Source organism: Aotus nancymaae, unplaced genomic scaffold (genome assembly GCF_030222135.1).
Source record: "Aotus nancymaae isolate 86718 unplaced genomic scaffold, 86718_ANA_hifiasm-v0.15.2.pri h1tg000029l, whole genome shotgun sequence".
Lineage (NCBI taxonomy): Eukaryota > Metazoa > Chordata > Mammalia > Primates > Aotidae > Aotus > Aotus nancymaae.
Window position 1 is genome coordinate 29,835,884 of NW_026988442.1, and position 19,200 is coordinate 29,855,083.

The window sequence follows — 19,200 nt, forward strand, 5'->3', positions numbered from 1 at the left end:
TGGCAGGTGCCTGTAATCCCAGCTACTCAGGAGGCTGAGGCAGGAGAATCGCTTGAACCCAGGAGGCCGAGGTTGCAGTGAGTCAAGACTGTACCATTGCACTCCAGCCTGGGTGACAGAGCAAGAATCCATCTCAAAAAATAAAATAAAATAAATACAATTAAACAAAAAAAAAAATTTTTTTTTAATTAGCCAGCCATGGTGGGAGGATTGCTTGAGCCCAAGAGTTTGCGGCTGCAGTGAGCTGTGATCAAGCCACTGCACTCCAGCTTGAGCAACAGAGCAAGATCCCATCTAAAAAAAGAAGATGGGACACACAGAAAGTGGTGGTGTGAAGATGGTGCAGGTACAGGCTGAGGCACAGCAGGGACTCCTGACCAGCAGCAGAAGCTAAGAGGCAAGAACGGATTCTTCCTCAGAGTCTTCAGAGGGAAGTGGCCCTGCTGACACCCTGATTTCAAACTTCTAGCATTCAGAACTGTGAAAGAATAAGTTTCTGTTGTTTGAAGCCAACCAGTTGGTGATGCTTTGTTACAGCGGTCCTAGGATGCTAATATAGGTGGTTACTATGCACTAGGTTCTCTGCATCAGAAATGCGTCGTATGTGTGAATGTGAATTCACTTCCATCCTCGCAACAACCCTAAGAGGAGACCACTACTATGACTATACCATCTCACAGAGGGAGTGAGCAAGACTCACAGAAGTTGAGGGACTCATAGCTGGATCTAGATTTGAATTTGGTCTATTTGGTCTAAAGCCCGCTTTTTTTTTTTTTTTTTTTTTTTGGTGATGGAGTTTCGTTCCTGTCGCCCAGGCTGGAGTATAGCAGCCCAATCTGGGCTTACGGAAACCTCCGCCTCGCGGGTTCATGCCACTCTCCTGCCTCAGCCTCTTGAGTAGCTGGGATTATAGTCGCACACCACCACATCCAGCTGTGCCTATAATTTTTGTGTTGTTAGTAGAGACAGGGTTTCACTAACCTGTTGGCCAGGCTGGTTTTGAACTCCTGACCTCAGGTGATGTACCCACCTCTGCCTCCCAGAGTGCTGGGATTACAGGCGTGAGCCACCGCACCCAGCCTAAAGCCTGCTTTTAAGGGCCAGCTCTGTGTGCCAAGTGCTAGAGCCATTTCCTTGCTCAGCCCTCACCCACCACACTGTGCTATCTTTATTTACATTTTGAGGAAACAGAGGTTCAGGCAGGTATGTCCAAGGCTACCCTATTTCGGGACTGACAAACCCAGGTTCATCTGACTCCAATGCCAACACCCATGCTGTTGACCTGACCATCCTGCCAGTTTCCCAATATGAATGCTTTGAGTAGCTCTCAGACCCCGGGCAGTGGAATACCAGCACACCAGTGGCTGGAGGGCAGCAGCTGTCCAGCAAATGTCCGCTCATATGTTTGTTCGCTCATTCAGGGTAAGTCCAACGGCAGATGGGGCAGGAGATCCAGGGCCAGCATCAGTGGTGCAGCGAGCCCTCTGCCTCTTAAATATCCTCAGACACTCCTGGAAGTCATTCCTGGATCTACCCTCTACGGGTTTTCTAGAATCGCTACTGAGAACTGCAGGGTGGTGGGGGAGAGGGACAAATATAGGCAAAACCACACAACAGCGAAGATCCCATCAGGGCAGAATGTTTTTCCACCAGGAACAAGAACAGTTCATCTGAGTTTCTTTGCCTTTTGTCCCAAGATGCAAAAATGTCAAAAATGTGCAAGGGCTCTGGCCACAGATGGACACTGTGTCTCACCCCATGGGCTGCTTCCTGCATAGGGCTGAAGGTCAGGGTGAAGGCCGCCGCCCTGAGAGTCAGGGGAAGTGGATCTTGCCATGGGGTGTGGGATGAGGCCCATCTCTCCCAGAATTAAGCCATAGCTGACTATAAAACCAGAGGTGAGGGCTGGGTCGGGGGGCTCATGCCTGTAATCCCAGAACTTTGGGAGGCTAAGGCAGGAGGGCTGCTTGAGCCCAAGAGTTCAGGACTATCCTGGGCAACATAGCGAGACCCCGTCTCTACTAAAAATACAAAAATTAGCCGGGCATGGTGGTGCACACCTGGTCCCAACTACTCTGGAAACTGAGGTAGGAGGATCACTTGAGCCCAGGAGGTCAAGGCTGCAGTGAGCCGTGATCAAGCCACTGTACTCCAGCCTGGGCCACAGAGCAATACTCTGTCTCAAAACAAAACAACAAACCCACAGGTGAGGTCACATCAGGCTCTTCCCCTTCATTCTCCCTAAGGCTTCCACAACATCAGAAATGGGTGCTGCTATCAGTGCCTCCTCCAGATTTTCTACTTTTTTTTTTAAATTTTTTAGTAGAGGTCTTGTTTGTTACCCAGGCTGGTTTCAAACTCCTGGGCTCAAGCAATCCTCCTGCCTCAGTCTCCCAAAGTGCTGGGATTACAGGTGCGAGCCACCCACACCCAGCCCAGACTCTGCTTCATACTTGGCCCTGTCAGTCAGTCCATTTGCAATCACTAAGCACCAACTGCATGCATGACCTTGTGCCAATGTCTGGAAGGGTGCTTACAGCTATCCACAGATCATTCATATCAACGAGCCCGCAGCTCACACCCAAAGCAACATGTGCTCGGTCTCTAATTCTCACATCAAACCCACGGGGTGGATATCCTTAGCACCCTCATTTTCTAGAGAAAACTCAGTTCTGAGGGTGCGTGATTTGCCGAGGCTCTGGGAGGTAGGCCAAACTCCCTTCAGAGGTGGCTGCAAGTGCCTGTGGTCCAGACATTCCCACCCATGGGTCATTTTCTCACACCAGCTTATATTTCTTTTGCCAGACACAGGGTCCAAACCCATTTGTATTATGACTCTGCGACCTCACGAGACCTTCTGTGAATTTGTTATCATTATGATTATTCTTTTCTCATTTTAATTTTTTTTTTTTTTTTTTTGAGACGGAGTCTCCCTTGTTGCCCAGGCTGGAGTGTAGTAGCACGATCTCGGCTCACCGCCTCCCAGGTTCAAGCGATTCTCCTGCCTCAGCCTCCTGAGTAGCTGAGATTACAGGCACCTGCCACCATGCCCAGCTAATCTTTGTATTTTTAGTAGAGACAGGGTTTCACCATCTTGGCCAGGCTGGTCTCAAACTCCTGACTTTGTGATCTACCCACCTCGGCCTCCCAAAGTGCTGAGATTACAGGTGTGAACCACCATGCCTAGCTTTTATTTTATTTTTTTGAGATGGAATTTAGCTCTTGTCACCCAGGCTGGAGTGCAATGGTGTAATCACAATGCAACCTCCACTTCCTGGGATCAACCGATTCTCCTGCCTCAGCCTCCTGAGTAGGTGAGATTACAGGTGCACACCACCACACCTGGCTAATTTTTTATATTTTTAGTAGAGGCAGGGTTTCGCATGTTGGTCAGGTGTGGTGGTGTGCATCACCACGGGTTGGTCAGGTCTTAAACATCTGACCTCAGGTGATCTACCTGCCTCAGCCTCCCAAAGTGCTGGGATTACAGGTGTGGGCCACCACACCCAGCCTTTTTTTTTTTTTTTTTTTTTTTTTTGAGACAGGGTTTCGCTCTGTCACCCAGACTGGAGTGCAGTGGGGTGATCTTGGCTCATTACAACCTCTGCTTCCCTGGTTCAAGTGATTCTCCTGTCTCAGCCTCCCCAGTACCTGGAATTACAGGCAGGTGCCACCACACCCAGCTAATTTTTGTATTTTTAGTAGAGACAGGGTTTTACCATGTTGGCCAGGCTGGTCCCAAACTCTCGAACTCCTGACCTCAAGTGGTGCACCTGTCCCGACCTCCCGAAGTGCTGGGATCCTAGGCGTGAGCCACTGCTCCCAGTCTTATTATTTGTCTTCTTAGCCTGCTTTCAGATGAGGACACAGAGAACTAAGAGTTACAAGGGTGGTGGTGCTGGGAAGTTGAGACCAAAATCAGCCTCCTGACTTCACGTCTCATTTTCTCAATCATCATGGGTTTTGTCCCCCAAAAAGGGAGCCAGCCACCGTGGGTGCTAAACCGGTGCCTATACAGCAAAGTGTGTTGGAGCAGAAATCCCAGGGGGCTTCCTAGAGGAAGAGGATCACAAAAAATAGGCAGAACCCACATGGCACAGCACAAGTTTCCTCTCTCCAGACCACATGAGGGCATTTGCTAGGAACCTGGGAGCTGGATGGCCTCGCACCAACCCTCTGAAACTCACCCTGTGGCTCCTCACCCAAGGAATCTGTCCCACCTAGCTCAGGGAGGGCCTGCCCCTACCCCGTCCCACCCCACAGGCCTGTCTGCATGCCCAGGCCAGGGCTGCCCACATGACCACACATCTCTCCTTGTTCTGCAGGCCCCGGGAAGGAAAGTCCAGGGCCAAGGTTATCATGGGGTTCACATACCTTAGGGGTGGGGAGAGGGGTTGTCACACAGGCCACAGATTATTCAACGCAGTGCTATTCGTGATCACAAAAGATAGGAACTGATCTCACGTCCATCATCAGGGGACTGGACTAAGAATACTCTGGCACAACTGCATACGACTCAAGTGTCCAGGGAGGAAGAGTGGGAGGGTCTTGAATACATAACAAACGCTGGCGTGTATGCAGGACTTTGCACATTGTGGGGGCTGCTTCCAAGTGCTTTGCGTGTTATTAACTCATTTAATCCTTACCTCACCCCCAGGAGGAGAAACCATTATTATCTCTTTAAAATGACACCTGTAATCCCAGCACTTTGGGAGGCCCAGGTGGGAGGATCACTTGAGCACAGGAGCTCAAGACCAATCTGGGCAACAAAGTGAGACCTCATCTCTACAAAAAAACTCAAAATATTAGCCAGACCTGGTGGTGTGTACCTGTAGTACCAGCTATTCAGGAGGCCAAGGTGGGAGAATTGCTTGAGCCCAGGAATTCAAGGCTGCAGTGGGCCATGATTGCCCTACTACACTCCAGCCTGGGTAACAGAGAGAGATCCTGTCTCAAAAAAAAAAGAAACTATATATATATACACACACACACATAATATTTTAAAATATCATATATACCTCAAAAATATTATATATAATATTTTTAAAATATAGAAAATGAGGGTGTCACTGGTTGAGTTTATGGTTTAAAAAAAAGAATTTAAAAAAGAAATAAAAAGAAACAGAGGCACCAAGAAGTGAAGTTTCTTGCCCCAGGTTCATGCCGACAAACGACTGGGCCGGGTGCGGTGGCTCACACCTGTAATCCCAGCAATCTGGGAGGCTGAAGAGGGAGGATTGCTTGAGTTCAGGAGTTTGAGCCCAGTCTAGGCAACATAGCATAAGCCCGTCCCTACTAAAAAGCTACAAAAATTAGCCAGGCGTGGTGGCACACACCTGTAGCTACCCAGGAGGCTGAGGTAGGAGGATCACCTGAGCTCAGGAGGTCGTGGCTGCAGTGACCCGAGATCACACCACCGCACTCCAGCCTGGCAACCAGAGTGAGATCCTGTCTCAAAACAGACAACAAACAGTGGAGCTGAAATTTGGTGCAAGCAGCAGGCGCCAGACCCACGCTTGGTCCTCCCCTCCCAGCATCTCTGTTTTGTCCTGGGTTCCTCTGCTGGGAGCTCCCTGGAACCTGGGGAGGAAGAGAAGCATGCAGAGAAGCTTCAGCACTCCCACCCTCTGCTGGCCTTGGGGAGCAGGTGTCAGAGGAGGCTCAGCTGACGCCTGCATCTGAAACAGATTCTCACAACTCAGGCGCTATGGTAGCCAACTTCTCTCTACAGTCAATTACGGCCAGCGAGGCCCACTGATTATTTTTATAGCCTTTCCTGGAGTCATGACAAGGAAAACTAAATGATCCACAGGACCCCTTTCATCACTAACAGCCGGGTTTCACGGTTGGAGGTGGAGGAAGGAAAGAAAAATCTCTTTTTTCCCCTGCTTTGAGTTAATCAACAGGACTCAAGTCTGGGAGCCAATATGTTGGTGTTCAGAAAAAGCTGTTCTCAAGCAGAACTAATTGGCAACAGAAATGGAATTTTCTTCCCCACCTCCCTAAAAAATATAAACATGCTTTATCCCAGAGAATTACCCTTCAGAATAGGTATTCCAGACGTGTTGTGTGCAGCCGCCCGTGCGTGGCTGGTAATCTCACGCCGACCTGGCCAAAGGCTGCCTGTGCTGGTTACAGCTCAATCAGAGCAGCCTCTTTCGCAATACGATGGCCACGAAGGTCAGGGGCCCAAACCAGCCCAGCCAGCCCAGAGTGGACACTTGCTTTCCTGATATCCAGCACCTATCCCCTGCTCCTAGGAACAGCCTTTGGCTTTCGTTGGGTCGGGTGGGGGGCACCCTGATTTGCAGATACAAGTGTGAGTGGCATTGATACCCCCTCAGCTCCAGGGATGAGCTCTGACAGGCATAAGCCGAATAACATATTCCAGGGAGATTTCAAGGAGGCGCATATAACCTAACTAGAAACAACAGCCGGCGCAGTGGCTCACACCTTAATCCTAGCACTTTGGGAGGCTGAGGCGGGTGAATCGATTTCAGCCTGGGCAACAAAGTGAGACCTCTGTCTCTGCAAAAAATAAAAATTAGCTGGACGTGGTGGTGCATGCCTGTAGTCCTAGCTACTTGGGAGACTGAGATGGGAGGAACTGCTTGAGCCCAGGAGGTGGAGGCTGCAGTGAGCCAAGATTGCACCACTGCACTCCAGCCTGGGCGACAAAGCCAGACAATGTTTCAAAAAAAAAAAAAAAAAAGGAAAAGAAAAAAAAGGAAAGAAACAATAAGGCACGAGAAAAAACATAATGAAGCTTCTTGAAAAGACAGCTCTTTTCATTTTAGAGAAATTGAGGTTCAGAGACGTGATGTCACTGCTCAGAGGATACAGTGAGGTGATGGGGGTCCAAGATTTGAGCCCAAGTCTGTAGGACTGAGGAGTTTGCAACCTTTAACTACAGGCACTACTGAAAGGCAGCATAAACCCTGAGGGAAGCCAGAAGAGATGGATTCAAACCCAGTTCTGCCATTTACTCCCTGTGTAATTTCCGGCAAGTTACTTAACCTCTCTGTTCCTCAGTTCCCATATCTGTACAGTGGGGCTTCTAAGGGCACCTCCATGTGCAGGATCTGAGGGGTAAATAATTAATAGCAGTATCTGTAAAGTGCATGCAACAGTGCCCGTCATGGACCAAGGATTCGCCCCTTCCCCACCACACTGTTTCCCACACAAGGTGAGAACCAGACTGAAAGGAGGTGGCGGGGAGGAAGGAAAAGTTGACGCTATCAGATCTGTAATTCCTACCCCACGCGTTCCTTTCTGAAGTACGGCTTGGTTCTCCTCCGGGAGAAGCTGTACCACAAAGATGTGGCATGTCACGAACATGCAGCCCATTCAAGGCTTTTGGACATTCCAGCCCCGTCCTTGGTGCCAGTCAAGATCTAGGGGAAATTCCACCCTTTCAAGTGGCAAAAAATAAGATATCTGGCAAATGCCATGTGTAGAGGGTGGCTTGTGAATTGGTACAGCCATTGGAAGATAATTCCGAATACGCTGTCATATTCCAGCAATTCTACTCTCGGGCACATACTTGAGACACACTCCTGTATGTGTGCACTAGGATAGTTCAAGAACCCTCGAGGCAGAACTTTTTAAACAGCAAACAAAACCGACAAATGGAAACAACCCAGGTGGTCATAGCTGGGAAAAATAAATGCTGGTATGCCATGGAATAGTACACAGCAGAGAAAAAATTAATGAACAAGTGACATGCAACCATATCAATGAATTTTAGCAATAAAATGATTTATAAAACTATAAGTGCCAGGGGTCGGGCACTGTAGCTCACACCCGTAATCCCAGCACTTTGTGATGCTAGGGCAGGCTGATTACTTGAGGCCAGGAGTTCAAGACTAGCCTGGGCAATATGCAATATGGCAACACCCCATCTCTACAAAAAATTAGCCAGGTGTGGTGGTGCACACCTGTAATCCCAGCTACCAAGGAGGCTGTGGTGGGAGGATCACCTGAACCTGGGAAGTCAAGACTACAGTGAGCTGAGATTGCACCACTGCACTCCAACCTGGGTGACAGAGTGAGACCCTGTCTCAAAATATATACATATATGTGTGTACGTACATATGTGCCAGAAGACAAGATATATCTTTATGTAAAGTTTAAACATCAGTAAAAGCAAATAATATATTGTTTTTGCATACATGTTTAAGTGATAAAAAAAATATTTTTTTTGAGACAGAGTCTCACTCTGTCACTCAGGCTGGAGTGCAGTGGCACGGTCTCGGCTCACTGCAACCTCCACCTCCCAGGTTCAAATGATTCTCTTGCCTTCACCTCCTGAGTAGCTGGGATTACAAGCACACACCACTACACCCGGCTAATTTTTGTATTTTTAGTAGAGACAGGGTTTCACCATGTTGGCCAGGCTGGTATCAAACTCCTGCCCTCGTGATCCACCTGCCTCAGCCTCTCAAAGTGCTGGGATTATAGGCATGAGCCACTGCGCCCGACCTAATAAAACTATTTTTTTTAAGCAAGGGAAATTGGGAAGATGAAAATGTTCTGGAAATGGATGGCGCTGATAATTGCACAAGATTACGAATATGCGTAATGCCTCTGAATTGTACACTTAAAATGGCTAAAATGGCAAATTCTATGTTTTTCACCACAATTTTAGAAAAGCAAGGGAAAGCTAAACACAAAATTCAAGATAGCAGCTACTACCTCAGTGGGGGAGGGAGGGGGGCAAGCTGGGAAAAGCGTTTGTTAGTTGATGTAAAATGATTGCGGGAGTTCTGGCACTCAGGCTGGGCAGTGGGTTCACGGGTGTTTATGATTTTATAAACAGCTGTAACGAGATTGTTAGATGGAAGCTGTTCAGGTACCTCTTTCAGTATGTCATTATGGCATTATGATTAATTCAATTCTACTTACTTTTTCTTTTTTAAGATGGAGTCTCGCTCTGTCCCCAGGCTGGAGTACAGTGGCACGATCTCTGCTTGCTGCAACCTCTGCCTCCTGGGTTCAAGTGATTCTCCTGCCTCAGCCTCCTGAGTAGCTGGGATTACAGGTGTATACCACCATGCCCAGCTAATTTTTGTATTGTTAGTAGAGATGGGTTTCACCATGTTGACCAGGCTGATCCCAATCTCCTGACCTCAGGTGAGTAATCCCAGCTACTCGGTGGCTCACTCCTATAATCCCAGCACTTTGGGAGGCCGAGGTGGGTGGATCACCTGAGGTCAGGAATTTGAGACCAGCCTAACCAACACTGCAAAAACCCGTCTCTACTAAAAATACAAAAATTAGGCATGGTGGTGTGCGCCTGTAATCCCAGCTACTTGGGAGTCTGAGACAGGAGAATCGCTTGAACCTGGGAAACAGAGATTGAAGTGAGCTGAGATCATGCCGCTGCACTCCAGCCTGGACGACAGAGTGAGACTCTCTAAAAAAAAGAAAAGAAAAAAAAATCTGAGCTCTTTCTACAACCTTCTAGGACTTCTGTGATGTGGGCATTAAAATGAATGTTTTAGGTCTTCATGGGCTCATGGAAAAATGTCCAGGAGACCTGTCGGTTGAAAGAAGGAAGACGCAGAATAAATGCATTCAATGATCCCATTTTTGAAATTAAAATTACATAAAAAAGAAAAATAGGAATGGGGTGAATGAATGGCCTGAAAGTATAGACACCTGGCTCTTAATGGGGGTGACTCAGGGTGACCACAGGAGCCACTAAGGTTTAAACTCAGGCGCGCCCTTGCTACTTCGCAAAACAATAAAACACGCCTGTTTGGGGCCGGGCGAGGTGGCTCACGCCTGTAATCCCAGCACTTTGGGAGGCCGAGGCGGGCGGATCATTTGAGTTCAGGAGTTCAAGACTAGCCTGATCAATATGGTGGAACCCCCATCTCTACTAAAAATACGAAAATTAGCCGGGCATGGTGGCAGGCACCTGTAGTCCCAGCTACTCTGGAGGCTGAGACAGTAGAATTGTTTGAACCCGGGAGGCGGAGGTTGCAATGAGCCGAAATCGTGCCACTGCACTCCAGCCACAGTGCAAGACTCCATCTCAAAAAAAAACCAAAAAAAAAAAACGGGTATTTTCAGTACTCTTTTAAACTGCTGTGGGCATGACTCTCCTCTTGATTCGCAGTTGCGCTTCTCTCAGCTAATGTCCCACCTGGGCCTCCTCCTTGGCCTAGACTGCAAGAGAGCGGAACTTGGGAATGAGAAATATTTTCCTCTTGAGCTTGCTGGCTTAGGCCCTCAGCAATGGAAAGGGCCCACCTGGCTCCTAGAGCTTCTAAAAATAGCAAGTTGTCTGAACTTTCCTATAGGTTTGGCTTAGCCGCTCCTTTGACTTGTTCCAAGATGCCATTTCTGTTAAAGCATCATTCGCTGTGCATGAAAACAAAGAATGGGAGGAGAGAGACCTGAAACGGAACAGGACTAATTGGGAGCCATCACGGACGGACTCCAGAAATGCCCTGCAAGTGCAGACATAGAGTCCACAATGGAGAGGGCGTCCCAAGGCCTTTGTGGCTGGTGGAGCTGGGACCCAGATGCTGCTGGTATAGACGGGATAAGACGGGATCGCTAACCCACCCGATTTCTGCATCCACTCTAGTGCTAAGGGCAAGAAAGAGGAGTTTGGCTGTTGGTTTGTTTTAAGCTAGAGGAGGAAGTTGAAAGATTTGCATCCAGGCTGGGCGTAGTGGCTCACCCCTGTAATCCCAGCACTTTGGAAGACCAAAGCGGGTGGATCATGAGGTCAGGAGTTCGAGATCAGCCTGACCAACATGGTGAAACTCCATCTCTACTAAAAATACAAAATTAGCCAGGTGTCATTGAGGGCTCCTGTAATCCCAGCTACTCAGGAGGCTGAGGCAGGAGAATCACTTGAACCCAGGAGGCAGAGGTTGCAGTGAGCCAAGATGGTGCCATTGCACTTCAGCCTGGGTAACAAGAGCAAAACTCCATCTCAAAAGAAAAAAAAAAAAAGGCTTGCATCCAAAGCCTGTGCCTGGGGTCTGAATTCCTTTGGAAGAGGGCTGAGGACTGTTCAGGAGAGGATTTTTAACACCCTGGCACAAGCATAGATGCTGTGGAACCCGTGGTGTGCGGGCAGAGGTGTAGCAACCAGCTCTCCAAGGGAAAGTGAGTGTGTGGCGCACATGTGTGCATGGGCGAGTACATATATTTGCATTTCCACACACACGTATACTTTGGTTTATTATAAATTGTATTGATGTAGGCTGGGCGCAGTGGCTCACACCTGTAATCCCAGCACTTTGGAAGGCTGAGGTGGGAGGATCACTTGAGATTAGGAATTCGAGACCAGCCTGGCCAACACGGTGAAACCCCATCTCTACCGAAAGCATAAAAAATTAGCTGGGCATGGTGGCGGGCACCCTGTAACCCCAGCTATGTGGGAGGCTGAGGCAGGAGAACTGCTGGGACGGAAGTTGCAGTGAGCCGAAATCACGCCACTGTCCTCCAGCATACGTGACAGAGCAAGATTCCATCTCAAAAAAAAAAATTGTAAAGAATGTGCCCCACGCAATTTACAAATAAAAAATAAAAGTTACAATACTCTTTTTTTGTAAATGTAATATAATCGATTCATTCACAGGTAGTAGTTTTGTTGATTTTTGCCCTCAGCAAAGTCTGTAATGAATCTATGGTTACAATTGATCAAGAAGTGTAATTCTTCAGAAATACCAGTTAATATTTTCCTTTTCTAAAAAATTTAATTATTTATTGATTTTTATTTTTTTGAGACAGTGTCTTGCTCTGTGACCCAGGCTGGAGTGCAGTGATGCGATCACAGCTTACGGCAGCCTCAACTTCCTGGGTTGGAGCGATCCTCCCACCTCAGCCTCCTGAGTAGCTGGATGACAGGCACACACCACCATGCCTGGCTAGTTTTTTCCCAAATTATTTGTAGAGATGGGGTCTTGCTATGTTGTCCAGGCTGATCTCAAACTCTTGGGCTTAAATGATCCTCCTGTCTCAGCCTCCCAAAATGCTGGGATTACAGATGTGAGCCACCACACTTGGCCTTGATTACCTTTAATTTTCATATAATTTATTTAATTATAAGCTCATATAATTTAATTTTTAACAATGGCTGTGTTTAGCATCCAGTTCACCTCATTCCTAAAAATCTGTCCATCAGCTTTCACAGCTGGTACAAGCTGACTCCACTACCTCTCTGTGTGGGGGCAACATGGCTAAGAACATCGCCAAGCTGAGGAGGAAGCCAGTCTCTTCACATCTGCCCAGAACCCAGGCCATCTCATCTCAGGCACTAAACAGTGGGAAGCGCTGGGAGTTTACAGAGCTGGCACCGTGGACGCTGTGCTGGGCAGGGAAGCTTCTCCAAATGGCCTCAGAGGAAACAGGAAGCAGGAAGGACAAATGAAACAAGAGACCAGGCCCGTCATGGTGGCTCACACCTGTAATCCCAGCACTTTGAGAGGCCCAGGCAGGCGAATCACCCGAGGTCAGAAGTTTGAGACCAGCCTAGCCAACATGGCGAAACCCTGTCTCTACTAAAAAGTACAAAAATCAGCCGGGTGTGGTGGCACATGCCTGTAATCCCAGCTACTCAGGAGGCTGAGGCAGAAGAATTGCTTGAACCCAGGAGACAGAGGCTGCAGTGAGCCAAGACTACACCACTGCACTTCCCCCTGAGCCACAGAGAGAGACTGTCTCAAAAAATAAAACAAGAGACTGGTTTGCAAAGCATGAGAAATACCCCTTCGGAGCACCCCAGGAAGAACTGGGGGAGCACTGATGTTCTAATGGGGAAGACCTCAGCAACCAGTGGGCATCTGGGTGAAATCACTCAGCACAAACGTTGAGCCACAAGATCACAATACACTTTCAACAACCCATTAGGCTCCTCAGAAGCTGCAGGGCCATAGGGTTGTTATAACTGACACCCGTGCCAATGGTACCTCAGGCCATCAGTCCTTTTCCCTAAGCCTGACTTCATTCCATCCTCCTCCAGTGCCTTCCTGGACTTCTCTAGGGAAGTGGGGGGGGGTGATTTTCCTCCTCTCCAAACTTCTTTTTATTTTATTTTATTTTTTTTGAGATGGAGTCTCCCTCTGTTGCCCAGGCTGGAGTGCAGTGGCAGGATCTCAGCTCACTGCAACCTCTGCCTACCCAGTTCAAGTGATTCTCCTGCCTCACCCTCCCAAGTAGATGAGACTATAGGTACACGCCATCACGGCCAGATAATTTTTGTATTTTTAGTAGAGACAAGGTTTCACCATGTTGGCCAGGCTGGTCTTGAACTCCTGACTTCAGGTGATCCCTCTGCCTCAGCCTCTCAAAGTGCTGAGATTATAGGTGTGAGCCGCCTCACTCCAAACTTCATCTTACTCTCAGACACCCTCACCCAGTTCAGAATTTAAGTGCTCTTCAACCCAACTCCTGGAATTCTGGCTGCAAAGAGATTTAGAGCTTTCCTAAAATAATCCCTTTGTTTTTAAAGATGAGGAAGCTGAGAGAAGGGAAGTGACTTACTCAAGGTCACAAAGAAAATCCAGGGTGGAACTGGGTAGGGTAACCAATTGTCCCAGTTTACCTGGGGCTGGGGGCGGGGCTTCTGGACAAGTTGCTCCCAGAGCTGAGACCACAACTCAGGGCTGACTTGTCCCCAAGGTGGTGGGGGTGGGGAGGTGTGGCGGGGCAGTTCACAGCCAGTCCCTGAAAGGAAAGGAGGCCTGGATCAGTACAGAGCTGCTTTGGGATGGAACTTTCCAAGGGAAGAGAAAAGAAAAGGCCACATCTAGGTGCTGGGACCTTTCACTCTGGCCCATGCCTGGCACCCCAGGGATTCCCCACCTGCTGTGTGTTTTCTGGCCCCTGAGTGTAACCTGCATCCTCCCTTTCCATGCCAAGGAGACAAGAGCTGACTTTATCAGTCTCTTATCTCTTGGCCGCTGCCAGCCACAGCTGCAGGGATATATATGCAAATAGCTTACGATAATATTAATATGTGATTCCCCCCAGGGGAGGCATGTGGAAAGCGCAGTGCGTGTTTCACAATTCTGTTTCGTCCAAAAACACTGCACGGGCCCAGAATGATTTGAAACAGATTTTTTGCAAAGGCAAAATAAAATTGGAACAAAACCTAGTTGAGGCATATGCCACTTTCCCCGCCCCCAGCTCTCTTCACTGCTGACATATTAACTCTCTTCTCTCTTGCCCCCGGGAGCCTCCTACAAGGCAGCCAATCTAGGAAATTGCATCGGGCACTCATCATTCAAGCCTGGAGCCCTTGCCCCATGCCAGGGCAGCCAGCCCCCACCCTGGGCTGACACGTCTTTTAAAAGGCTGCTTGCAGATGTCAGCCTGCCGCTCCTTCTGCCCCACCTCTGCCTCCCTCCTGCAGGTAATGCTCCATTCATACCTCCTTCGCCTTCACCCATGCTGCTTGGGATAATTGCAGAACCATGGAACACAGAATACCAAATACAGAACACGGGGGGCGTGCAGGAGAGTGTAGCCAAAGCGAAGTTGGAAGAACCTGGGTCTTATTCTCGTTTCTGCCACTGATGGGCTGTGTGACCTCAGCAAGTCATTTCGATTCTCTGGGTTACCGTTTCCTCAGTGTACAATGAGGATCCCAATAACACCTACCCCACAGGGGGCTTCTGGGGATTTCCCGAGCTGACGATTCAAAAATGCCTATACAGCCCCTGGCGTATAGCAGATGCACAAGGAATAGCTGTCATCGTGAGAGTGTCTTAAAGATCACCTAGTTCAACCACTGTTTTAGAATTGGACACACGGAGGCATGGAGAGGGCAAATAACTTGCCCAAGGCTTCACAGCACGATACCGTCATCCCATCTCAGCCTCAACCCAGGTTCCCTCCCCCGGCCTTGGGAGCTCCAGGTGGACTGTGGGTAAGGGGCTGCACCCTCCCGTGCCCCTAACTCCAGAAGTCTGTCCGCCCAAGGCAGCATCATGGCACACATGGGGATCAGTCACATCACACTCACCATTCAGCAGGTCTGGACACTCAGGTGCAGTCCCGCCTGCCTCCTTGCAGCTGCCTTGCTTTCTCTAGTGCTACCAACAAGCGTCTGCTGCCATCTCGCCCGGGACTCCCGGACTCCAGCTAGGGCTCGGCAAAGTCCATCCACGCTGGCCACCAGGCGCCCGTCGCACTCTCTGGGAAGATCGCCTTGAGGACCTGCTACAACCCCAGTCTTCCTTCTGGTACAGGGAGGCCGGTGTTCTGCCGGGCTCTGATAATGCAGCCGGGACTCTTATCTGGCCTGTGTCAGGGTGCAGGCGGCCGTGGAACTGGGGTTCCAGGAAGCCCTCCTGGGGCCCCCCAGCCGGCCCCGCTCCCCGCCGGATGCTGCCTGCTGCTCTGGACGCCGCCGATTGCCTGTCAGTGTCAGTCCCAGCTCTGCCGGGGGGAATTCCATGCTGGCCCCCAGCAGGCGGGGGGGCCCCCACCCCTTCACGTCCCACCCCCCACTCCCATTTTGGCAAGGGGACTGGGAACAGGCAGTTAATTTCAAGTCCACACAGCGTTTGTGGTCGTGTCCTGAATCCTCCACGATTAATCACAGAGCATCTGATTTCTGCTTTGCCTCAGCGAGGGGCGGAGGGGACGCCTGGAAGTTTCTGTTTACTCCATTCTGCACCGGGCTGTGCGCTAATCACAAACAGACTGAGACGCAGCCTACTCTCCGAAACTGCTCTGTCACCCCTCCCTCCTCTAGCCCTTTCCTTCCTTTTCTTACCTTGTCACTTTCCTCCAGCCCCTTCCTCACTCTTTCTCCTTTCCCTCTTTTCTTTCCCCTTTCCCATCTGTCCCCCTCTTCAGTCCAGATCTGATCCATTGCACACCCCTTCCTTCCATCCTGGGTTTCCCCCAAACCCCTTTCCCCCTCTGTGCCTCCCACTTCTCCTAGATTGAGAGTCAGCTTGGTTTCTTTTCTTTACATCCCTTAGTGAGGGTCGGGCTATTTGTTATGTTTCTTTTCTTTTTTATAACTTAATGATATCAGGGTTCGGGGTGGGCGCTCGCCCCATGCCCCGTCACACTGGAGTGTGTGCAACTCCCACAAAGTTAACAGCTTCTCCAGGTCAAGGGGTGGGATCCAGCTTGGTGATGTGCACGGCTCCTTTTGTCCAGTTCACACGTCTCTGCGTTCTGATTCTGCTCAGGGACCAACCCAAGAACAAAGCAGCCATTTACCGCCTCCGGAGGAGAGGCCGGCGGTGGCACATCCAGGGCCTTGAACACCTAGAGAGGAACTTCTCTCTCCCTCCCCTTGGCTCCGTTCCACTCTGCAGCTAGCGAGGAAAAGAAATCAGAAATAAACAGCACCAAAGAGCAAGAATGGACACCCCTCCTCGATAAAGCATACACACAGACTCTGAAGGGTAATTTGGCAAGACCTCTGGAAAACCAGAAATGAGCATCTCCTACCAGTCAGCACATCGCTTATGCCTGAGCACAAGAAGGCAGGCACAGAAACGCTTGCTGAAAACCATTTATCATAGGAAATGATGGGAAATAACTGAAATACCCGTCCAATCATGACTGCTTGAACAACATGTAAAAGATATGGTATATCAGGCAGCAGTTTTTTGTTTTTTGTTTTCTGAGAATGAGTCTTGTTCTGTCACCCAGGCTAGAGTGCAGTGGTGCCATCTCAGCTCACTGCAGCCTCTATCTCCTGGGCTCAAGTGATCCTCTCGCCTCAGCCTCCTGAGCAGCTGGGACCACAGACAGCCACCACGCCTGGCTAATTTTTCAAAAACAGTTTTTGTAGGGTCAGGGTCTTACTGTGTTCCCCAGGCTGGGATAAGGCAGCAGAGATTTTTAGGTTGTTGTTCTTATTTTTTAATTTTTAAAAATAAAGACAGCCAGGCGCGGTGGCTCACACCTATAATCCCAGCACTTTGGGAGACCGAGGTGGGCAGATCACAAGGTCAGGAGTTCGAGACGAGCCTGGCCAACATGGTGAAACCCTGTCTCTAATAAAAATACAAAAAATTAGCCGGTATAGTGGTGCATGCCTGTAATACCAGCTACTCAGGAGGCTGAGGCAGGAGAATCCCTTGAACCCAGGACATGGAGGATGCAGTGAGTAGAGATCATGCCATTGCACTCCAACCTGGGTGACAGAGCGAGACTCCATCTCTAAATAAATAAATAAATAAATAAAATAAAAAATAAAGACAGTGTCTCAATATGTTGACCAGGCTGGTTTCAAACTCCCAGCCTCAAGTGATTCTCCCATCTTGGTCTCCCAAAGTGCTAGGATTACAGGCATGAGCCACTGTGCCAGCTGAGGTAGCAGTTTTAAAAGAGCTGTGTCTCTATCTAACCGCAGAGATGGGTCTCCAAGACATATTACTGAGTGAAAAGGGGGTCAGCATGATACATTTGGTATAATCCTGATTATGTAGCATTCCCCCTTTACACACATGAAATGAAACACTATGGAAATACTTAGCGAGACAGGCTGGAAGGATGTAAACCAAACTGAGTTGCTACCTCTGGAAAAAGAGTTTGGGAGTGAGACTTTTATCTGTAATTCTTTCATTTCTAAAAGTGAAAATAGATTGGTCTATTATTTTTGTCCTAGCTATCTTCTTTCTTTTTAAAAATTTGTTTTTTTATTTCAATGGAGTCTCACTTTGTTTCCCAGGCTGGAGGGCAGTGGCTGATCTCACTGCAACCTCCACCTCCCAGGTTCAAGCGATTTTCCTGACTCCGCCTCCCAAGTAGCTGGGATTACAGGCACCCGCTAACACACCTGGCTAATTTTTGTATTTTTAGTAGAGACTTGTTTTCGCCATGTTGGCTAGGCTGGTCTTGAACTCCTGACCTAAAGTGATCTGCTTGCCTCCCTCCCAAAGTTCTGGGATTACAGGTGTGAGCCATCACACCCGACCCACCCTCCTTCTTTAGGGATATTGTGCCCATATGTGGAGAACATTTTATCCCAACCACTTGCCTCCTTGGACTAACTAAAATAATTCTACAATAGGTCAGGTCAGAATAAACAGCGTTCAGCAGGCAGCAGTGGTTCATGACTGTAATCTCAGCACTTTGGGAGCCCGAGGTGAGAGGATTGCTTGACAGCAGGAGTTTGAGACCAGCCTGAGCAACATAGTGAGACCCTCTCTCTGTTTTCAAAATTAATAAAAGAAAATAATAATAATTAAAAGACGAAAGAAACAGGCTGGGCACAGTGACTCACACCTGTAATCCTAGCAATTGGGAGGCCAAGGCAGGTGGCTCACTTAACCTCAAGAGTTCAGGACCAGCCTGGGCAACATGGTGAAACCCCATCTTTAATAAAATTACAAAAAAAAAAAAAGAACATTAGCTGGGTGTGAAGGTTCTCACCTATAGTCCCAGCTACTTGAGGGGGCTCAGGTGGGAGGATTGCTTGAGCTCAGGAGGCAGAGTGTAGTGATGTAATCTTAGCTCACTGCAACCTCTGCCTCCTGGGTTCAAGCGACTCTCCCGCCTCAGCCTCCTGAGTAGCTGGGATTACAGGCACAGTGAGATGGTACCACCACACTCCAGCCTGGGTGACAGAGTGATCCTGTGGCAAAAAAAGAAAGAAAAAAAAGCACACACACCCCCCACCAAAAAAGAAGAACAAGAGAAAAGAAAGAAAAAGGAAGGAAGAAAGAAAGGAAAGAAGGAAGGAAAGGAGAAAGGAAGGGAGGGAGGGAGGGAAGGAAGGAGGGAGGGAGAAAAAGGAAAGGAAAGGAAAGAAAGAAAAGAAAAGAAAGGAAGGAAGGGCAATCCTTAGGGGGTGAACCTAGCAATTCTGCAAAGATTCTAGTTTGAATCACCTCCGGCTAGATGTCCAGACCCATGAGCCAACAGTGACTTATTCCAGAGTGAAATTCCTTCAGGGCAGGAGAGCCGTCTGAGTTAGTTTGTCGTGGGCTGAAGTCTCTTGGAAATGAGGATGGCAGATATCTATTGGAAAGCAAAGACTTGGTTTCAGGAAGCAGTATCACCTACTCTAACTAATAAAACACAAAAACCACTTTGAAGCATTTTCAAGGAACGAATGTGAACAAGTTCAGACATTACGCAAAGGGCAGTTGGGAAAGCCGGTTCATTTCAGCCACTTCCCACCCCCTCACTGACTAAATGTAGGGCCACATGCATCTCTCCGACAGGACGGGCAAATAAATGGCCCTTGTGTTCGTGACAAGG

At 48.8% G+C, this 19,200-nt stretch overlaps 1 protein-coding gene and 1 long non-coding RNA gene across 5 annotated transcripts in view; both read right to left on the bottom strand.

The window, feature by feature from the left end:
- Window positions 1–15,786, bottom strand: part of RIPOR3 (RIPOR family member 3) — a 99,578-nt gene extending 83,792 nt beyond the window's left edge. For 2 of the 4 annotated variants that reach the window (XM_012467445.3, XM_012467447.2), the window contains exon 1: window positions 14,990–15,785. In XM_012467445.3, coding sequence (XP_012322868.1) covers window positions 14,990–14,992 — 3 coding nt within the window. In that variant the 5' untranslated portion in view covers window positions 14,993–15,785. Of the gene's footprint in view, window positions 1–13,567; window positions 13,690–14,989 lie in introns of all 4 variants that reach the window. The other 2 variants (XM_064382516.1, XM_012467442.3) reach the window with 2 other exon arrangements.
- A 3,090-nt stretch (window positions 15,787–18,876) lies between these two features.
- LOC135276934 (uncharacterized) overlaps window positions 18,877–19,200 on the bottom strand; it is a 31,318-nt gene continuing 30,994 nt past the window's right edge. The window contains exon 3 of the long non-coding RNA XR_010344482.1: window positions 18,877–18,957. This is a non-coding gene — a long non-coding RNA (uncharacterized LOC135276934). The remainder of the gene's footprint in view (window positions 18,958–19,200) is intronic.